Source organism: Piliocolobus tephrosceles, chromosome 5 (assembly GCF_002776525.5).
Source record: "Piliocolobus tephrosceles isolate RC106 chromosome 5, ASM277652v3, whole genome shotgun sequence".
NCBI classification, from domain to species: Eukaryota; Metazoa; Chordata; class Mammalia; order Primates; family Cercopithecidae; genus Piliocolobus; species Piliocolobus tephrosceles.
This window is the reverse complement of record NC_045438.1, coordinates 125,847,611-125,868,997: the sequence shown is the minus strand read 5'-3', so window position 1 is coordinate 125,868,997 and position 21,387 is coordinate 125,847,611. Positions and strand designations below refer to the sequence as shown.

General features: G+C 52.6%; 2 protein-coding genes across 4 annotated transcripts; one reads left to right on the top strand and one right to left on the bottom strand.

The window, feature by feature from the left end:
• Window positions 1–1,548: 1,548 nt before the first annotated feature.
• Window positions 1,549–4,404, top strand: GNMT (glycine N-methyltransferase). Its single transcript, XM_023212840.2, has 6 exons — window positions 1,549–1,813; window positions 2,732–2,859; window positions 3,283–3,399; window positions 3,607–3,749; window positions 3,846–3,967; window positions 4,053–4,404. Exons 1-6 carry the CDS (start codon window positions 1,608–1,610, stop codon window positions 4,222–4,224), a joined length of 888 nt encoding a protein of 295 aa, XP_023068608.1. The 5' UTR covers window positions 1,549–1,607; the 3' UTR covers window positions 4,225–4,404.
• Window positions 4,405–4,526: 122 nt separating this feature from the next.
• Window positions 4,527–20,545, bottom strand: PEX6 (peroxisomal biogenesis factor 6). 3 transcript variants are annotated; one of them, XM_023212838.2, is made up of 18 exons: window positions 19,555–20,545; window positions 16,125–16,288; window positions 15,250–15,333; window positions 10,812–10,914; window positions 10,595–10,728; window positions 9,723–9,834; window positions 9,139–9,347; window positions 7,901–8,096; window positions 7,335–7,411; window positions 7,085–7,217; window positions 6,802–7,007; window positions 6,604–6,665; window positions 6,242–6,350; window positions 5,812–5,928; window positions 5,638–5,715; window positions 5,353–5,492; window positions 4,814–4,991; window positions 4,527–4,726 (listed from the first exon to the last, which is right to left on the bottom strand). In XM_023212838.2, the coding sequence occupies exons 1-17, from the start codon at window positions 20,434–20,436 to the stop codon at window positions 4,855–4,857; spliced, it is 2,943 nt and encodes a 980-aa protein (XP_023068606.1). In that variant the 5' UTR covers window positions 20,437–20,545; the 3' UTR covers window positions 4,527–4,726; window positions 4,814–4,854. The 3 variants fall into 3 exon arrangements, with proteins under 3 accessions (XP_023068606.1, XP_023068605.1, XP_023068607.1); XM_023212837.2 differs by having other exon boundaries at window positions 4,528–4,991; XM_023212839.1 differs by lacking the exon at window positions 15,250–15,333 and having other exon boundaries at window positions 4,528–4,991.
• Window positions 20,546–21,387: the final 842 nt, after the last annotated feature.

The window sequence follows — 21,387 nt, the reverse complement described above, 5'->3', positions numbered from 1 at the left end:
GACAGGGCGAGACTCCGTCTCAAAAAAAAAAAAAAAAAAACCTGCAGTTGCTTCCATGTTTAGGCGCTGCCCACCAAGGGTCCCAAGTTGGAAAGGAAGGAGGGGAGAGAGAGAGAGAGAGAGAGAGAGAGAGAGAGAGAGAGAGAGAAAGTGTGAGAGCGCCCCTGTAATTGAGCAGAAAGGAAAGGGAGAAAAATGAATCCCAAACTTTTGGGCTTACCTCTTTCCCCTGGCTGGCTTGCCAAAATATGTTAATGATGGAGGGTGTCCAGGTTCTTGGCATCTTGAACAAACAATTGGACAAAATGCACAAACAAAGCAAGAAAAGAATGAAGGATTTCATTGAAAATGAAAGTACACTCCACAGTAAGCGATCATGAGCATGGGGCTCGAACGCCATGTTACAGAGTTTTTGTGAGTTTAAATACCCTCCTCTTGGGGTACACCCTATGTAAATGAAGAGGATGAAGTAAAGTTACAATTACAAAGTTATTAATGGTGGGCGTACACCTATGGAGAGGATATTTCCCATTATAACTGAAGTGTGAATTGGCCTTATGTTCCCTACCTCCAGACGCTATTTTCCTGCCTCATGCAGAGGGTTTTTGTTTTGTTTTTTGTTTTTTTTTTTTGAGACGGAGTCTTGCTCTGTCACCAGGCTGGAGTGCAGTGGTGCGCTCGGCTCACTGCACCCTCCGCCTTCCCGGGTTCAAGTGATTCTCCTGGCTCAGCCTCCTGAGTAGCTGGGACTACAGGCGCGTGCTAATTTTTTTTGTATTTTTAGTAGAGATGGGGTTTCATCGTGTTAGCCAGGACGGTCTTGAACTGCTGACCTCAGGTGATCCACCCGCCTTGGCCTCCCAAAGCGCTGGGATTACAGGCGTGAGCCACCGCGCCCGGCCAGCAGAGGGTCTTTAGAAGGGTTCTCAGTGATCCAGAAATTGGAAGCAAAGCCCAACCTTACACCTTAGGAAGCTCAGGGAAAAGCTTGATGGTCACCTACACGACAGAGGCACGTTGGCCTCCAGGTGGGCGAGGAGCATTCTTCCAGCCCCGGCTCCGCCCCGGGCTTGGGTGGACAGACCAGCTTTATCTCCAGAGACTTCCCCTGTCTTCCCTGCGTCGGCTGGCTAGACCCACACACTTCGGCTGCACATTCTTTGTTTAGATCTGCTGATGCGTTCCTTCACTGGGAACGGTCCAGTCCTGCCCGCCTGGCACTCAGCTTTGTGGATCTGAGGTTTTACTTCCTCTCTTTCCAACTGGGGGGGGTGGGGATGGAGTGGCAATCTCATTGCTCCCTCCTCTCCTGGCCCCTCTTGCCTTCTCCTGGAGACCAAGGTTAAGTGGGCAGAGGATTCCGAGGGTCCTCTCCGGCCGTGAGATTGCACAGAGGGCTGGGTCCGCAGGCTGGCTAAAAGGACCTAGCCCAGGATTGCTAGGCAGTGCCCTCCCCGCAGCTGTACAGCCTCCGGCGCCAGACGCAAAGCCCAGCGGGGGCGGGTCCGCGCGCTTACCTGCCATTGGCCAGGTGGGGCCGTCGGCCGCCTGAAGTGCCTGTGCTATAAGTGCGGAGCGGGTGACTGTGGAGCCAGGCGCGGCGCAGGATGGTGGACAGCGTATACCGGACCCGCTCCCTGGGGGTGGCAGCCGAAGGGCTCCCAGACCAGTACGCTGACGGGGAGGCGGCGCGCGTGTGGCAGCTGTACATCGGGAACACCCGCAGCCGCACCGCCGAGTACAAGGCATGGCTGCTCGGGCTGCTGCGACAGCACAGCTGCCAGCGGGTGCTCGACGTGGCCTGTGGCACTGGGTGAGCCCAGGAGGGGGCCGGGGGCGTTGCATGAGATCGGGGTCCGGCTCAGCCTGTACCGCGCGGCCGCAGAACCACAGGACCGGGCACGTCGGGGCGGCCTTTGCCAGCCTGGAATGGGTGGGACACCAGGGCCAGGAGCAGGTAGCTGCCCGGCAGAACAGGCACTGCGAGTGCCCCCTGAGGCCAAGGGTCGGGGCAGGGGTGCTCAGGGAGAGGCCACGGAGAAGGGAGACTGAGTGTGAGTGAGGGTGTGGGCAGAAAAGTGAGCGTCCCTGAGGCTGTGGAGCCAGGGCCAGGGACAGACTCCAAATATTCCTCCTGTGATGGCCTTGGGCAGTGTTAACAGTTAACATTGCTCAACATTTGCACCTGCCAAGCCAGTGCCAGGAGCTTTTGATACATCAGTTTTTTAAACCCTCACAAAGCCCCATGAGGTTAAGCAGTGATATTATCTCATTTACTACTGGGGAAGTAAGGGCTCAGCAAAGTAAAAGTCCCTCATACATCATCCAGTGAAGAGGAGCTAACAGGCCTGTGTTGGTTAAGGTCTGTCCTGTGCTCTAAACCACCAAGTTCTGCTGCCTCTTGTGCACACCTATTTTAACTTCGAGGAGCCTCAGCTTGTCTGTCTCTCAAATGGGAATAACACTATTTACCTCTCAGGATCGCCATGAGAATTACTGCATAATTTGTAGAGTGCCTAGCTCTGAAGAGGTGCCTTAAAAAAAAAAAAAAAAAAAAAGTTGCCTCGTGGTGATAGGCAATAGATTTGTGAGGTCAGTGGAGGGCCTGGGGAGAGGAGACAGAGGAATGGACTCTGAGAAGTGGAGACAAAAGTGTCTGGCACAGGGTCTCCTGGCCCTCCCAGGCTCCCCTGACTGCCCCTCTCTGTCTCTCTCCACTGGCCCTGCACAGGGTGGACTCTATTATGCTGGTGGAAGAGGGCTTCAGCGTGACGAGTGTGGATGCCAGTGACAAGATGCTGAAGTATGCGCTTAAGGAGCGCTGGAACCGGCGGCACGAGCCTGCCTTCGACAAGTGGGGTATGCAGGTCTAGCCAGGCCCCCCCAGCCCAGTCACCGGGAACACTGTTCATTCTGCCTGGGGCTCCTTTAAGTGGGGACGGGGGTGGAGTGTTGTGTTTTCCTCGGGGAGACAGCAAAATTACTGTAATTTCTCTGAAAAGCAAGGCTTAAGCTCCAGAATGAGACACTGGGTGTGAAGAGCTGGTTTTAACTGTGTTTATGGCATCTTGTCCCTCCCCCTCAAAGAAAAACCCATAAGTACAGAGCCCTCCTTCCAAACCAGGGTTCCTCCTCCCTTGATCCCTCTTCTCTCCTCCCCCTAACTGAACGGGGAGTTTGTGTGTCTTAAGAAGAAACCCAGGCAGGACTGCACTTGGTGGAGGTGGCTGCTACTGGTACCATGGTGCCTGCCTGATTCCTCTTTCCCTTCCTGGCCCCCAGTCATTGAAGAAGCCAACTGGATGACTCTAGACAAAGATGTGCCCCAGTCAGCAGAGGGTGGCTTTGATGCTGTCATCTGCCTTGGAAACAGTTTCGCTCACTTGCCAGACTGCAAAGGTGAGAGAGGGTGTGGCCTTGGGCATGGCCCCCACCTTGAGCTGTACCCCCTTCCACAGACCTCTGGGCACCTGCTCTCCTGCAAAGCAGACTCTCTGCCTCTCTCTGCTTTGGCTCTGGCACCCCTGGGGAGGGGAGAGATGGGAGGGAGACTGGTGCTGGGGGCCCTGAGCAGATGGAGCCTTTCTGCCCCTGCCTGGCGCTCAGGGGACCAGAGTGAGCACCGGCTGGCGCTGAAAAACATTGCGAGCATGGTACGAGCAGGGGGCCTGCTGGTCATTGATCACCGCAACTACGACCACATCCTCAGCACAGGCTGTGCACCCCCAGGGAAGAATATCTACTATAAGGTGGGGCCCTCTGGGGGTGGGGGTAGGGTGGAGGGAGGGTCCAGTGGCCCCAAGGTAGGTTACAGAGGCTAACGCAGCCTGCCCCACCACCTACAGAGTGACTTGACCAAGGACATCACAACATCAGTGCTGATAGTGAACAACAAGGCCCACATGGTGACCCTGGACTATACAGTGCAGGTGCCGGGGGCTGGCCAGGATGGCTCTCCTGGCTTGAGGTACCACTTGGCTCAGTGGGGGTGAGGCGGTAGTTGGGGAAGCTGAGGTCACCAGTCCTCATGGTTGCTGGGGGCTCTGTTACAGTAAGTTCCGGCTCTCCTACTACCCACACTGTCTGGCATCCTTCACGGAGTTGCTCCAAGCAGCCTTCCGGGGCAAGTGCCAGCACAGCGTCCTGGGCGACTTCAAGCCTTACAAGCCAGGCCAAGCCTACGTTCCCTGCTACTTCATCCACGTGCTCAAGAGGACAGACTGAGTGTGGCCTCAGCTCCCACAAGCCTCCGCCCAGGCACTGCTAGGCTCTGTCTGGAAGATGGGGACCAGCAGCCCCACACCAGGGCCAGCCTCTAGAGCAGACTACAGCTGGGGTGCAGGGATGTGGGTTCTGCAGATGGAAGGGTAAACAATATAGTCTGTGCCTTTTTCAGTTCCTGCATGTCTTGTGTTTATGTCAGAAGGATCAGACTCCCACGATGCCCACCCCCCCGCCCTCTCCCAGGGCTTACTCCTCCCACAACCCTGCTCTTTCCCATTCCAACCTTTCATGCCACAACACCAGTAGGGGGAGGGACACGTTTTATTTTCAGCCACAGAACTAGCCCTCTCAGGGCCCAATCCCCGGAACCCAAGGCCCTGGCCCTCCTACTGAGCAGATGGGCCTTCCTCTTAAAGCCGGCCTGGAAGGAGGGGCAAGTAGGCAGGAGATGTCTCTCGAGCTCTTGCTGCTGTCCCAATGCCGCTTTGCACCCCGGGATCTCCTGGAGGGAGGTGGCCTCCAGGTGGGTTGGCAGTAGCCTGAGGAGGAGCCCTTCCCTCCCAGATCTCTCTGTGGGCTATTGAGGTACCTGCAGCCATGCTGAGCGGGGTCCCAGACCCTGGGGGGCTCCTAGCAGGCAGCAAACTTGTGCTGGATGCGCTTGTACCGGAGCAGCTCCTGCTCACTGACTGATGGTTGCAGCCGGGTGGCAGCCTGCAGCAGGTCCTCCATGGTGAGCATCAGTGCTGAGCTCCCTGGCTCCAGCCCTGGAGATGACAAGGTGGGAGGTGAGGCCAGATTCCCCATCCCGGCTGGGGAACAGAGGCTGTGGTCTATGCCCTAGCAGGGGAGAGCCCTGGGATGGTGCCTTCCTGCTCAGGGTCTCCTAGATGTCAATGATCTTCCCTCTGAAATCCAGGACTAGGTTTGTCTCCCACTCGTCTTCTTTTCCTTAAACATTTTTTTTTTTTTTTTTTGAGATGAGGTCTCTCTGTGTTGCCCAGGCTGGCCTCAAACTCCTGGGCTCAAGCGATCCTCCCACCTCAGCTTCTCAAGTAGCTGGGACTCAGGTGCACCCAGCTCCCCACTGGCTTTCTGGTTGACCTCTCAGGCCGGCAAGTGGCTCACCTTCCTCCAGGTCATGAACCCTGCGTTTGAGGGCAGCTGTCATGGCATCAGAGCAGAGAGAGTAGAGGTCCGCGCCTGTCAGCTGGGGAGGGCAGCAATCTAGCACGTTTACCAGGCTCACAGATGGCTCTAGCTTGAATCTGTTGTGGGATATGGGAAGAAACAGAGTTGGCATCACCTCCTCTCTCAAAAGCCAGTGCTGACCAGCTCATTCTGCATGTTGCATGCATCCCCTAAGGATCCCAACGCACAAGCCCTTTGCAGTCTTCTTTTAACAGGGCATACTTGCGTGTGATGGCACTCAGAACGCGTAGCTGGGAGGCCCGGTCCTCGTTTGCCCCCACAAACACCAGCTTGTCAAATCTTTAGGGAGACAGGCAGGTATACGTTTCAGGGAGCCCAGCCATGAGGGGTGGAGGCACAGAATGAGGGTGGAGGTAAGCAGTACAAGGGGACCACCTGCCAGGCCGCAGAAGGGCAGGGTCCAGGAGATCTGGTCTGTTGGTGGCTCCAATCACAAACACATCCTGAGTGCTGTGCAGCCCATCCAGTTCGGCAAGGAGCTGAGACACCACCCTGGAGAGAAGGGAGCAAGGGCAAGAGTCCTTGGTGTCCCCCTTAGACTCTGCCCCTGCCTGTGGTACCTCTCCTTACAGGCAGTCTCATCAGGGCCCTCCACTCAGCTGTGCCCAGTGTACCCCTCCATGTAGGCCCCCATTCTCCTCAGTGGCCCCTGCCCAATTTCATGGCCCCTTTCAGCTTCCATTATATTATCTCAGAACTGAAACAGCAGGAACTTCTATCTCTGGACTCCTGAAGACTGCTGTGAGCTTTCTTATATCCTTCCCACCCTGGACCCCCCAGCCTCCATTCCCACTCAGACCCCCACCTGTCCATCACTCCTCCAGAATCTCCACTTCGCCCCCGGCTTGGGGCCAAAGAGTCCAGTTCATCAAAGAAGATAATGCATGGAGCTGCAGCCCTGGCCCTGGCAAACACTGAAGAGAGATTGGGGCCCATAGGAGGGTGAAGCTCGACTTGCAGGGGGTTGAAGTTAGGTGAGAGCAGGGAGGGAAACTGGGGTCTGATAATATAGCACTGGCACCCCAGGTACTAGACCCAGCTGGGCAGGAACCTGACTTGTGGAAAGGAGGACTAGGAATGACCATGAGTAGCCTGGCAGTGGGGGTAGCTTGGGGGCCATCAGGATTTGGGAAACATGGGAGGCCCTGCCCCTCCCTGCTCACTCACCTTCCCGCACATTCTCCTCACTTTGGCCCACATACATGTTAATGAGCTCTGGCCCCTTCACGCTGAGTGAGAGGATTTAAGAAGGTGAGACCCGTCAGATGCACATACACACAACTGACCTCTCAGGCAGCCCCTCCTGCTCCCCAGCATGCTGTAGCCCCTGATCCACCCGCCATCCCTTCCAGGCCCCCTGGCCACCTGAGGAAGGTAAGGCTGCACTCAGTGGCTACTGCCTTGGCCAGGAGGGTCTTGCCGGTGCCAGGGGGCCCATGGAGCAGAAGGCCTGAGCGTCTCAGGCCCAGGCTCAGTAGCTCAGGGTGCTCCAGGGGGAGCTGAATGGTCTCCAGGATCTCCTTCTTCACCTCCTGCAGCCCACCTACATCATGCCAGGACACTGAGGGGATCTAGGAGATGGAAAGTGCGTGGTTGGGATATGCTCTTGGAGGGGCTCCTATCCCACCTCCAGGGACTTGGTCTCCACCTTGGGGGCTCCAACAGCCTGGGAGTGAGCTGTCTGTTGTAGCTCCAGTGCCTGCCCAAAGTCCTCAGCCAGGAGAGGAAAGCCAGCAGCACACAGCTCCCCCTCATCCTCCTCAGTCAAGCCACCTGCCAAACTGCAAAGAAGAACACAGGGAGGCCTCCTCCCCATCAACATCCCATTCCCTTCCTCACCACCCACCCATCTACATCCATTTCCTCTTTCCGCCTTTCCTGTGCCCAACTCCTCTTACCCTAAGTTCTTGATCCTGGTGCAGGCTGCCCGGCTGCTGTGGGTCAGAAGAGCATAGAGATCCCCTACCACAAAGCCCTAGGGAACCACAGGAAAGGACACATGAGCAGGGCACAGTAGGTGGGAACCTTCAGGGACCATCCCCCCGTTGGAGCAGAGGCCCTCTGTTGATGCCTTAGGTTTTTTTCTGAGATGGAGTTTTGCTCTTGTTGCTCAGGCTGGAGTGCAATGGCGAGATCTTGGCTCACCGCAACCTCCACCTGGGTTCAAGCAATTCTCCCGTCTCAGTCTCCCAAGTAGCTGGGATTACAGGCATGCGCCACCACTCCTGGCTAATTTTGTATTTTTAGTAGAGACGGGGTTTCTCCATGTTGGCCAGGCTGGTCTCGAACTCCCAACCTCAGGTGAGCCGCCCACCTCGGCCTCCCAAAGTGCTAGGATTATAGGCGTGAGCCACAGCTCCCAGCCTGGGTTTTCTACTCTCACTCACAAGGCAACAGGACTGAGTTCTTGTAACAAAAGCCAGGGACCTCCTAGGGAGGGCCAGTACTCTGCCCTGATACTCACTGCACACCGCCGTGCTAGCTGTGCCAAGTTCACCTCCTGGCCCAGGGGAAGGTGGGCAGTGAGGGCCCGCAGGATGCTGAGCCGCTGCCCCTCTGATAGAGCAGGCACCTCCAGCTCATAAGGAAATGCTGTCTGCACATCAGCAGGCAAGTCTTGGGCCCGGCTTGTGGTGGCCACAACCATGAGGGGAGGGCAACTGCAGACAGAGGAGTGGGCACTGAGGGTAAGAATGTGGTTGACAGCTCCTGTGGACTGCCTTGTCCGAAAGTCAGCACAGAAGGGCAGGGAAGTAAGGTGGGTGCTAGGATGGGGTAGGGAGATGAGCACCTACCCCAGTTCCTAGATGGGGGAACTGTGTTTCCCCATCACATTGAGGGCAGAGGCTTTTTCTTTAACCAAGTGTTCCCCAATAAATGCTAGACCACAGACTCCTCCCTCTGGATCCCTCTAAGACACTGAGCTCAGGGCTGTCTAGAGGGCAGCCAAATGGGTGGGAGATGACTGAGAAGTCACTGAGGGATAAGAGAAGGGAGGAATGAAAGGCTGAAAAGTAGGAGGGCTGCTCCACCCATCCCCTTTTTTTTTCTTTTCTTTTTTTTTTTTAAGACTGAGTCTTGCTCTTGTCGCCCAGGCTGGAGTGCAATGGTGTGATTTTGGCTCCCTGCAACCTCCGCCTCCTGGGCTCAAGTGATTCCCCTGTCTCAGTCTCCCAAGTAGTTTGGATTATAGGTGCCTGCCACCACGTCCTGCTAATTTTTGTATTTTTTGTGTGTGCGTGTGAAGGAGTCTCACTCTGTTGCCCAGGCTGAAGCACAGTGGTGCTATCTCGGCTCACTGCAAGCTCCGCCTCCCGGGTTCATGCCATTCTCCTGCCTTAGCCTCCCAGTAGCTGGGACTATAGGCGCCTGCCACCACACCTGGCTAATTTTTTTTTTTTGTATTTTTAGTAGAGATGGGGTTTCACCATGTTAGCCAGGTTGGTCTTGATCTCCTGACCTCGTGATCCGCCCACCCTGGCCTCCCAAAGTGCTGGGATTACAGGCGTGAGCCACCGCACCCGACTTAATTTTTGTGTTTTTAGTAGAGACAGGGTTTCATCATGTTGGCCAGGTTGGTCTCGAACTTCTGACCTCAGGTGATCCACCCACCTTGGCCTCCCAAAGTGCTGGGATTACAGGCGTGGGCCACCACGTCTGGCCGGCCTCCTCGTTTTGACAGGTCCAGCTCTGTATAAATACCTGTTGAGGGGGTCCTCATCAAGAAGGAGGTGATGCAGCGCAGCCACCACACGGGCATCCTCACCCAGCCCATCGCGGTCCCGGCCCAGAAGGTCCACGGCTGTGAGCAACAGCACTGCAGGCCGGCAGCGGCGGGCCCGGGAGAAGATGGCCTGCAGTTTTGTCTCCACAGCCCCACTACTGTCTGCGCAGAGGCTGGAGCAGGGCACCTAGGGAGGGGATCCCAATGGGTCTGCGAGCAAGGGGCAGGCATGACAAGGGCAGGAGAATAAGGGGAGGAGGAGTCAGAAGATGTGGGCCATCTTTTTCTCTGGAGGGCAGGGATGGGGAAGATACCCTGGCCAAGTCCTACCTCTTTTTTACCCTATCCTATTCCCTGGACTGTCCACCAATATCTTGCAACCCCCTCCTTCTTGAAAGTACCTCTCCGTAGCTGAGCATCATGGGACTATGCCTGACCCACTGGGCTGAAGTGTTAGGGTCTGTGAGTAGACAGAGGAGGGAGGGGAGAGGAAGCAGCAGAGAAGGAGAACATGAGCTAGGGAGGGGAAGTAGTTGGGATTCTACTCTCCAGAGACCCTCACCTTCAGTAAATGGAGCCCAAGTTGACTACAGGCAGCAGCAACTACTGTGGTCTTCCCACAGCCCGGGGGGCCCCGTAGAAGGACACTGATAGTTCCTGTCAGCAGGGCACCCCTGCAACCAGAGAACAGACATTCACCTCCTTCATTTTGCCCAAACTTTAGAGTCCCCAGTAACACAGGGTCCCTTGAATCTATAAAGCAGATACCCTGTTTTTTTCTCCTTGAGCCTCCCCTACCCCAGGCCAGGGCTGTCGCCATTAGTGAGGTTGCGTCTCCCACATCACCTATGGTGCTCTGGCCGGGGCATCCAGCATATCTAACAGCCAAAGGCGAATTAATTCCCTTTGGCATTGCTGTGCTGCCAATCAAACCTCAACTGTTATGATTGGTCTGAATGGTATTGAGAGGCATTGTGGTGGCATTGGCAGCAGGCGGGGGGGGGGGGGGGGTCTGCGTCCACACCTGGGTCACTGGTATGGGGAGTTGTGTCCTTCAGGCATTGGCAGGGGGGGTTTGCGTCCATGCCTGGGCCACTGGTATGGGGAGTTGTGTCCTTCGGGGCCAGGGCAGTAAAGTCCAGGATTGCTAGTGAGCTCCCCAAGGGGAAGGGCAGTTTCAGAAACAGATGCCCCTGCTGGAGATTCTTCCTCCAGAGCCAGTCCTGGAGGACAGAGGTTATCCCAGGAAAGGAGCGTGGGAATTGGCTTACAGAAAGAAGTGGGCTGGTGGCCTGGTCTGGACATACTGGTTTGAGGAAGGTCCTCCCAATCCCACTCTGTCCAGTTCATTAGGAACTACCCATTTGGCTGCTGCTCCTCCAGGGATGTTCTAGCCAGGCTTTTCTCACACCCTGGGGTGATGACCTCACTCACCCTGGCTGGAGGCGAGGCTTCAGGACAGCACAGAGTTCAGACACCAAGGCCTCCAAGCCTGGAGGAGACAAACTGCTCCAGAGAGTGGATTTCTCTGAGGGGAGCCATGGAACAGGGCTCAGGGTAGAACCCACCTGTGAAAGGCAGGAAAAAGCTTTCTTTTCTAAAAATTGTTTCTACCCACTGTGCTGGTCTACACCCATCCCTGGGGCCTCACCATGTACAAGGAGGTATGGGTGGTGTCGGCCAAGTAGGCGCTGGCTGGCCCATCTGGAGCTTCCCCAGCTGTTTTCTTCACTTTAAAAAACATTTCCCGCCACCTGCAGGAAAAAGGCCCAATGAACCCCAGACACAGAGTCCAAAAACGCCCCCTCCTCAAGGACAAGGTTTCTCAATCACGGAGGACAAACAAGAGCACCACAAGTGCATGTCCCGAGTCATAGTGGGGAAAAGGAATGCAGATGGACTTTCTCGTCTTCCTGACAGACCATACACACGTTGAGGGCAAGAGCTATGCCTGTCCCTCTGCATCCCCCATGACAGCCATGAGAGCTCTCAGGGGGTGTGTTTCTCCAGGCATGTGGCCTACCCACCCACACCAATGGGAGAAGCCGCTGCTGCACTAAGCAGTGGATCATCTGATTATTTCCACTGGCTTCAGTCTCCCCCTCAAACACATAGCCACCCAGGCCCCAAAAACCCCAGGGGGAAGGGTCCCTTGGCTCTTATTCAATAATCCACAAAATCTCATTGCAGGTAGAGTCCTTAATAATGCCATCTGATGAATAACGGTTCTGTATTCTGGCTGCACATTAGAATTATCTGTGTAACTTTAAAAACTAAACATTTCTCACATATTATGTGATTCCATTCAGTAGAACAGCAGTTGCCATTGGCTAGGAGGGAAGCTATAGGGAATGACTGGTAATGGGTGCAGAGTTTCTTTTTAAGGTGTTGAAAATGTTCTGGAATTAAACAGTGATGTTTGTTGGTTTTACAATCTTATGAATTAAAAAATTGAATTATATACTTTATTTATTTTCTTTTTTTTGAGACAGTCTCGCTCTGTCGCCCAGGCTGGAGTGCAGTGGCCGGATCTCAGCTCACTGCAAGCTCCGCCTCCCGGGTTTGCGCCATTCTCCTGCCTCAGCCTCCTGAGTAGTTGGGACTACAGGCGCCCGCCACCTCGCCCGGCTAGTTTTTTGTATTTTTTTCTTTTTTAGTAGAGACAGGGTTTCACCGTGTTAGCCAGGATGGTCTCGATCTCCTGACCTCATGATCCGCCCGTCTCGGCCTCCCAAAGTGCTGAGATTACAGGCTTGAGCCACCGCGCCTGGCCTGAATTATATACTTTAAAAGTATGGTATTACGGTGTGTGAATTTTATCTGTTTTTAAAATTAACCTTTCTCCTTCCTTTGTGAAGAAAAAAAGCACAGGCTCCAGCCTCACCCTGATTCTGCTCCAATAGATCTGGGGTGGGGCTTAGGCACCTGTATTTTTTGAAAGCTTCCCCAGCAATTCTGATGCAAAACCAGGGCTGTGCAGTCGTTGGCGAGTATCATAGTGAGTTAGGGTTATTCAGCCTACTAACAGGGAAGAGGATGGGTAGCAGGAACAGCTACTAACCCAATTTTCCAGATAAAGAAATGATGAACTACTTCCCTCTTTAATCCTCGGCCAGCAAGGCAACGACAGAGCCAGGCTATAACCTAGTCCTCTTTAAGATCCAATCAGGCTGCAAATTCCTCTGCTCACACTGCCCCACAGTCTCCAAGCTGCTCTCTCTAGCAGCAAAGGGGTGTGAGAGTACAGCAAGGTGGAGGGGGAAGCATACCAGGTTAGTATTATGAAACTCTTCTAAGTACTATAGTAAACCTAGAACATCAGGAAGCCTGAATCTGCCTATAATTAATTATGAATAGATGACAGTGGGCCTCTAACCTAGGATCTCGATCAAGTTCAACAGCTGAGTCATAGTGTATATGACTCACCATGGAAGCCCTGCATAGGAATGAGATGGGGGACAGCACTGTGGCGTAGGGAGACACTACCTTCTTCAGTGGAGGGTGGTTGGACCACCTCAGTGAATAGAAAGGCTAGAGCTCTGGAACCTATGTGGACACTGCTAAGGAACACTGGGCTGTGCTCCAGCCAGCCAGATAGGTGATAGTGGAGCTGGCTCCCATGCAGCCTGGTTTGGGGAAGTGGAGCATCAGGGACAGGATGGAGAGGCTACACCACCAACAGTGGAATTCCTTTGCAGGGCTCACAGGAACTTCTGCAGGGCTTCCCTTCTCAAGCCCAGTGCAGCTTAAAATGCTCACCTGTATCTGTCCTTGGACCCATTGAGCCACTCACTCCAACCTTGCTTTCCTTGGGAGGGAAAGAACTATGTGCTCAGCACTCAGGAGGAAAGCAGGGTTCTACAGAGTAGAGACAATAGAGAACTGGATTGCCAGCCTGTCTCATGAGGTTCTAGTGCCTATTTTCCTTTGAAAGTACAAAGAGGCCGGGGGCGGTGGCTCAAGCCTGTAATCCCAGCACTTTGGGAGGCCGAGACGGGCGGATCACGAGGTCAGGAGATCGAGACCACCCTGGCTAACATGGTGAAACCCCATCTCTACTAAAAAAATACAAAAAACTAGCCGGGCGAGGTGGCGGGCGCCTGTAGTCCCAGCTACTCGGGAGGCTGAGGCAGGAGAATGGCGTAAACCTGGGAGGCGGAGCTTGCAGTGAGCTGAGATCTGGCCACTACACTCCAGCCCGGGCGACAGAGCAAGACTCCGTCTCAAAAAAAAAAAAAAAAAGAAAGTACAAAGAGTGGGCATTCTGTAGTTTTCCTACTGAAAGCTAGCTCAAAGACGTTTGCTAAATTTAAGACAGGAGATAGAGGTGGGTAGTGACTGCTAAGTGCCAGCCTGGCATTTTCCACCAGACTTGTTGTGTACTTAATCTGGAAAACCTTGAAGAGGTAACCCCTAAATGGGGTTACACGGGGTACCACCACCCTGAGATTGGGGGTACTGAGCAGTGGCCAGAACCAAGCACTGGATATTGACCAGGGATGAATCAGGCACTCCAGACAAGGACTCTCTCTCCTGGTAGAGGACCCAGGCTGGCTACGCCACAGACCTTGGACATGAAGGCTGTTATGCATGCGTTAGTGCATCTATCAGTTGTGCTCTCCTTCTAGTAAATTGCTACAGGAAATGAGTTCAGAATACAGGGAATGCTGGGATACAGGGCTATACATTTTCCTCCCTATGCATAAGGCTAAAGCAGTGTCTCAATTCTTTGCCTCAGCATTTTACATGGAACCTCTGTGGTCAGAGTCAACAGGAGGAGAAAAGCTGGATTCCTTATTGGGTTCTTGGCTCGGTTATGCTCTATTTCTCATTCTCTGTTGATAGGAAAGGGTAGCCCTCTCAAAAACAATAGAAATCCCTCTTTCCCGTTTTCAGAGATAGGACTGAGAAGTAGCTTGTGCACACTCCATAGTTAAGGCAGAAATCAGAGCCTGTATATCCTTATGTTGAGATATGGATGGTATGGCCCAAGTCTTGGTCCAAACAACACCAAGGCTGAGAATGGAAAGGAAGGAATCCCGTCTTGGTCTAGGCCATTAAACTCTTCTTTAAAAGAAAAAAATAAATAGGTAAAATTTTACCTATTTATTTTTTGAGATGGTCTTGCTGTGTTACCCAGGCTGGAGTTCCGTGACGTGATCTGGGCTCACTGCAACCTCCGTCTCCCACGTTCAAGTGATTCTCCCACCTCAGCCTCCTGAGTAGCTGGGATTATAGATGTTCACCATCACACCCAGCTAATTTTTGTATTTTTAGTAGAGACAGGGTTTCACCATGTTGGCCAGGCTGGTCTTGAACTCCTGACCTCAAGTGATCTGCCCACCTCAGCATCCCAAAGTGCTGGGATTACAGGTGTGAGCCACCACGCCTGGCCTAAACTCTTCTTGGTGCTTTGCTTTACATAGGGCCACCAGTCAGTTTGAGGATAAACACCTCCCAAAGCCAGCAGTGAGGGTTCTTTTTGTTTGCTTGTTTTTTGAGACAGTGTCTAGCTATATTGCCCAGCCTCCCGAGTAGCTGGGATTACAAGTATGCACCACCATGCCTGATCGGTTCTTAACCTTTCTTCAGTCATACACTTGTTTGGGAACTGAAGGATTGGTGAATTTTCTCTCCAAGAAAATGTACACAGGCTGGGGGTGAGTTGCGCACAACTGTAATCTCAGCACTTTGGGAGGCCAGGGCAGGCAGATCACTTGAGCTCAAGAGTGCGAGACTAGCCTGGGCAACGTGGCGAAACCCTATCTCTACTAAAAATACAAAAACCAATAGCTGGTCGTGATGACGCGAACCTGTAGTCCCAGCTACTATGGCAGGGGCAGTGCTGAGTGAGGTGGGAGGATCACTTGAGCCATGGAGGTAGAGGCTGCAGTGAGCTGTGTTTGTACCACTAAACTCCAGCCTGGGTGACAGAGCAAGATCCTGCTGCACACACACACACATATACACAGTACATGACAACAAAATCCTCTTGGGCACAAATTACATATGATTTGCAGGGAAGGGATTGTAGAACCCATGCAACCAGGTTACAAATCCCAGCTATAGGACAGAAGGCAGCTGCATACCTGGGCAGTTTCTCTGGACTTCCTTCCAGGATCTCTACTTGCCCAATTGTTGGCACACACAGAACATCCCCTTCCTGGACTACCCTGCAACACAGCAGTGGCCCTGGTCAGGTCACAACGGGAGTAATGAGCATGTGTTCATCACCACATGCCCACCCCCAACATGCAGACTACTTCTTGAATCTACTGCCCACCCAGAGATCCCACGCAGTTCTCCAAGGAACAAGTCAGACTTAGGATGAGCTAGGGGAAATGTTGGAGAGACTAGAAAGGGAAATCAGAGACAGATGAGAGGCAGAGCAGGATCCTGGCTCTTTTGGAGCCCTCTTTGATCAAAAGTGTCTCTGTCTGGAATGTCCAAATTAACCTCGTGGTTCAGAAATTAACCTCATGGTTCACATTTCTCTTCTGTGGTCTCCCTAATATACCAAGAGGCACCTACCACAATCTGTCTAAAATGTGGCTTCTTTTTTTTTGAGATGGAGTCTCACTCTGTTACCCAGGGTAGAGTGCAGTGGCGCAATCTTGGCTCACTGCAAGCTCTGCCTCCTGGGTTCACGCCATTCTCCTGCCTCAGCCTCCTGAGTAGCTGGGACTACAGGTGCCCGCCACCATGCCCCACTAATTTTAGTTTTGTATTTTTAGTAGAGATGGGGTTTCACCGTGTTAGCCAGGATGGTCTCAGTCTCCTGACCTCATGATCCGACCGCCTCGGCCTCCCAAAGTGCCGGGATTATAGGCGTAAGCCACAGTGCCTGGCCACAAATGTGGCTTATTTTAACCAGGGCCTCTGGGGTACCTGATTCTAAGGCATGGGATAGGAGGAATGTGATAAGGGTGAGATGCTATCCTCCTTAAAAAGTTAGGTAGCTAACCTGGGTATCTGAAAGTGCCGGTAAAGAACACCGTCATAATTTCCATTAGTGCTGTAGTGGGGAGAAGACACAATTTCGATGTGCAACTCTCTGGCAAATGGAGGCCCAGGCAGCAATGAGCAGCTTCCTTTGTCTTCAGGGGCGATGGCGCCTTCCAAGTACCTCTATTAGAGAAATAACCGCCACGTTATAACCTTCTCCTAAGGGGGCAGGCTCTAACCTGTCTCTTAGCAGTCAACAGGTCTATTTCCATCCTGTCTTTCCCATAACCACAAGGCTTGTGGAAGGTGGTGCCTGAGGTAGCAGACCTGAAAACCTCTCCCTCTAATGGGTACCAGGAAGAGAATGTCACCTCCTATCCCCACTCTGGCTCCAAAAAATTTTCTCGGTAAAGATAACCTTTCTGTGACACCTTTAACTTGGCCCAGAGCCTGTGAAATGGTAAAGACATTTATTCCCACAAGACCTATGAGTGACACCAGGCACCCACTGGGATTAACATTAAGTGGTCATTAGTGGGGAACCTCTGAATTCAGGCTGTGGGAAAAGCTGAAAGGGTTGGTTCAGTGGTTGGTTGGTTCAATGAGCTCTACTCTTGAGTACTCCAGTAGTTTTTCCTCCATTCAGGAGGAAACCTACATCCACTCCCTTTCACATGTATCTTATATCTCTACCTGACATCCCATAGTATTAACTGGTTGCTCTAGTATTGCCCAGTAGAACTCTCTACAATGGAATGGTCTATATCTGCATGTGCTATTGAGCACTTGAAATGTGGCTAAAAAGATAAAACAAAACAAAACAAACAAACAAAAACAAAGAAATGTAGCTAAAGCAACTAAAACCTGGATTTTAGTTTTTTGTGTTTTTTTTTTTGAGACTTAGTCTTGCTTTGTTGCCCATGATGAAGTGTAGTGGCACAGTCTCGGCTCACTGCAACCTCTGCCTCCTGGGTTCAAATGATTCTCCTTGTGCCTCAGCCTCCTGAGTAGCTGGGACTATAGGCATTTATGCCACCATGCCGGGCTAAATTTTGTGGGTTTTTTTTTTTTTTTTTTTGAAACGGAGTCTCGCTTATCATCCAGGTTGGAGTGCAGTGGCATGATCTCGGCTCACTGCAACCTCCACCTCCCGGGTTCAAAGGATTCTCCTGCCTCAGCCTCCAGAGTAGCTGGGACTACAGGCATGTGCTACCACACTTGGTTAAATTTTTTTTTTTTGATTTTTAGTAGAGACAGGGTTTCACTGTGTTAGCCAGGATGGTCTCGATCTCTTGACCTTGTGATCTACCCGCCTCGGCCTCCCAAAGTGCTGGGATTTAATTTTTGTATTTTTTTAAATAGAGATGGGGTTTCGCCATGTTGGCCTGGCTTACTTTATTTAGTTTTAGCTAATTTAAATTTAAAAAGCCACAAAGTGGCTGGTGGCTTCCATATTGGACAGCACCATCTAAACCATATATCTAGGTCCTTAATTGAACACTACTGTATTTGTCCCCCTAAACTCAACTTTCATTTTTTCTTTTTTTGAGACAGAGTCTTGCTCTGTCACCCAGGCTGGAGTGCGGTGGTGTGATCTGGGTTCACTGCAACCGCCACCTCCCAGGTTCAAGCAATTCTCCTGTTTCAGCCTCCCCAGTAGTTGGGTTTACTGGTGTGCACCACCATACTGGGCTGATTTTTGTATTTTTAGTAGAGACAAGGTTTCACCATGTTGGCCAGGCTGGTCTGGAACTCCTGACCTCAAGTGATCTGCCTTGGCTCAGCCTCCCAAAGTGCTAGGATAACAGGCATGAGCCACTGCACCTGGCCTTCTTTTTTTTCCACACAACGAAGGTTTATTTTTTTGTCACTCTTATGTCTGTTATGGTGAACTGGTGCCTCTTTACTCAGTAACCTATGGAAATGGAACAACTATTATCTGTTCTACAACTTTCTTCTTGAAGTAAAGGCAGAAACCAGAAACTTCCCTTGGATGTATTTAATAAAATATTAAAATTAAATACCAGGCACCAAAGATAATAAAGACTCCTTTCCTTCAAGGTATTTACAATATATAATTGGGGATTAGACAGATTATGTAATCACAACAAGATAGAATAAAATAAATGCCATAAAAAAGATAGAAAATGCTATAGGAGGAAGTGCTAAATTTGTGACTGTGAGATCATGAAAGGCTTTGTGACAAAGGTGTCATCTTTAGATGGCTCTTGAGGGAAAGGAGGGTAGGATTTTAACAGACGAGGCTAGAATAATAGGAAACAATTTGAAGTCAAGGATAAGCATGAGCAACAGCACAGAGACATCATCTTCCATATTATAAAGCACAATACCCAATACATTGTAGCAATTCGATAAACTAATTAGATTGAGTAGATTAACATACACACCTGAAACCTCACTTTTTTTTTTCTTTTGACACAGAATTTTCGCTCTGTCATCCAGGCTGGAGGGCAGTGGTGTGATCTGGGCTCACTGCAACCTCCACCTCCCAGGTTCAAACAATTCTCCTGCCTCAGCCTCCCAAGTAGCTGGGATTACAGGCATGCACCACCACACCCAAACCTCACCTTTCACCTGAACGAATGAAAGCCTTTCGTATGCCCCACTACATTATGGAGGCTTATGATATTTTGATTATAGAAAATGCATAAATAGGCCGGGTGCAGTGGCTCACACCTGTAATCCCAACACTTTGAGTGGATCACCTGAGGTCAGGAGTTCCAGACCAGCCTGACCAATACGGTGAAACCCCGTCTCTACTAAAACTTACAAAAATTAGCCAGCGTCGTGGCGTGAGCCAGTAGTCCCAGCTACTCGGGAGGCTGAGGCAGGAGAATCGCTTGAACCCGGGAGGCGGAGGTTGCAGTGAGCCAAGATCCCGTCACTGCACTCCAGCCTGGGCGACAGAGCAAGACTCCATCTCAAAAAAAAAGAAAGAAAAGAAAGAAAAAGAAAATAGATAAATGAGGCTAAGAAACATTATTATTATCATTATTATTATTATTTTTGAGACGGAGTTTCACTCTTACTGCCCAGGCTGGAGTGCAATGGTGTGATCTCGGCTCACCGCAACCTCCGCCTCCCGGGTTCAAGTGATTCTCCTGCCTCAGCCTCCCGAGTAGCTGGGATTAGACGCATGCGCCACCACGCCCGGCTAATTATATATTTTTCATAGAGACGGGGTTTCTCCATGTTGGTCAGGCTGGTTTCGAACTCCTGACCTCAAGTGATCCGCTGGCCTCGGCCTTCCAAAGTGCTGGGATTACAAGCGTGAGCCACTGCGCCTAGCTAGAAACATTATGTTCAAAGTCCAGGATAATATGGAGCACGAGTCCTAAATGCTACGGCTCTAGTCTTCCAATTTACCTAAGACACAAAAGAGGGTATAAGGGAAAGGAAGCACTCTTGACCTCAGTCCTTTATCCTACCTGAATTCTGAGCTCTCCCACTTCCAGGGGGTCACAGCCAAGATTAAAAGCCAAAGTGGCAGGGACGAGCGCCAGTCCGTCAGCGAGGGGCTCTCCCAGCTGCCCAGAGCTGGGTCCCAGTCTATCAGAGAGGTCCCAGCGAGGTTCTAGGACCTGCACCCTGGCCAAATGCGGCTGTGAAGTGTTCGATGACTCTCCGGCCCGGGCCACCCACACCCATTCGCCCTGGAAGAGGCCAAGGCCACGGAGACAGCTCCGGCTCACCCCTAGTGAATCTCCAATCCCTCCCAGAACTCCCTGGAGTCGCCGGACTGTGCCAGAAACCGCAAAGGAGGACACCACGGGCGGGGGTGGGGGCCGACTGCTGTCCCCAGACTCTGGGCACAGTCTGGCCCGCCCGCGGAGCTCAGTCACAGCCAGCCGAGTCCCTGGGCCCAGCAGCCCTTGCAACGCCGGCCGCGTCTCCAGCACCCGCGGTCCGGGCACTGGGAGGGTCTCTCCGCGCCTCACCAACAGCGGCCCGACTCGAGGTCCGAGCCCAGGCCCCAGCGAGGTGCCAAGCAGTGCCCAGCCTAGCGCCGGGGGCCGCCGCACCGGCCGCGCCCGCACCCAGGCCCCGGAGCCCAGTGCCAGGAGCCGCAGAAGCGCGCGGCTAACAAGGAGCTCCGGGGGCCCGGGACCCTGCTCTTCGGTGCACGCGCCCGGCCCCTCCAGGGCTGCCACCAGCAGCGCCGGCCCTGCCGGGCTCTCCCCTGCAGGCCTCAGGGCCAGCACTAGGCCCAGCCCCGCCGCCGGCCACGGGCCCCCGGGCGGCAGCAGCACTGCCAACGGGGGTGTCTCGGTCGGAAAGGGCTCCAGGACCCGCAAGACAGCCAGCGCCATGGTGACAGGAGACCAACGAGGAGGGTGAAGGAGCGCGGCTTCCGGAGCCAGCGAGCTAGACCACTAGTGTGCGCGAGCGCCACTTCCGCTTCCGTCAGGGGAGGCCAGAGGAAAAGGGGAGGGGCGTCGGGTGCCGCGGGCTTGTTCTGAGAGGATAAGCTGCGCCCCGAGGCGTATTGGTCTGCGTCCTGCCTCGATGGCAGTAACGTTCATCACCGCTGTTGCGTAGCGTTTACGCATGCGCCCTTTGAACCTGTACTTAAGGAATTTATTTTTGCCTTCTACGGAAGTAATGTAACTATCTTAACTATCTTTCCCCGTAGCATGAACGTAACAGTTTATTGACTGATAAATGAACAGTCAGCATGCTCGGTATGACTGGGCCTAGTGCTGGGAGCTCTAGGTGAAATATTTCGGAAGGAGTCCGCCCCTCTGCGGAACTCCTGCAGCTTCCCCTGTGGAACTGTGAGCACTGAGGTTTGAGGGTTGCAGGAAAGGTTGCAGGAGGGAGTAGCAGTATTAGAAAACTGTCTCACACTTGCTTATTATAGGTGTATAGTGGCTGCTGAGTGAATTACTAGATGTGATTCATACAGCCCTGGAGTGCTTGGTGCCACCACACATGTTCCAGCACATCTGGCACAAAACCCATGTTCCAGGACTTCTTGCCCTGTTCATTGTTCTTTTTGTTTCACTTCCACCAAACTTGAAGACAAAGCAGCTTCCTTTCTTCACCTCCCAAATCCTTGCAGATTGGAAACCCATTCACTTTCTATCGTAGAGCGGGGCAGGCAGCAGAGCAGGCAGAAGGAAAGTTGAGCTTCTGTCAGCAGGGCACCAACAGTCGACTTCCTGTTCTGTTATATAGATTCCATCCTTCTCTTCACCTACACTGTTCTGTACAAGACACTCAGCTAGTGGTAGGCCACATTTCCTTTTTTATGGAGATAG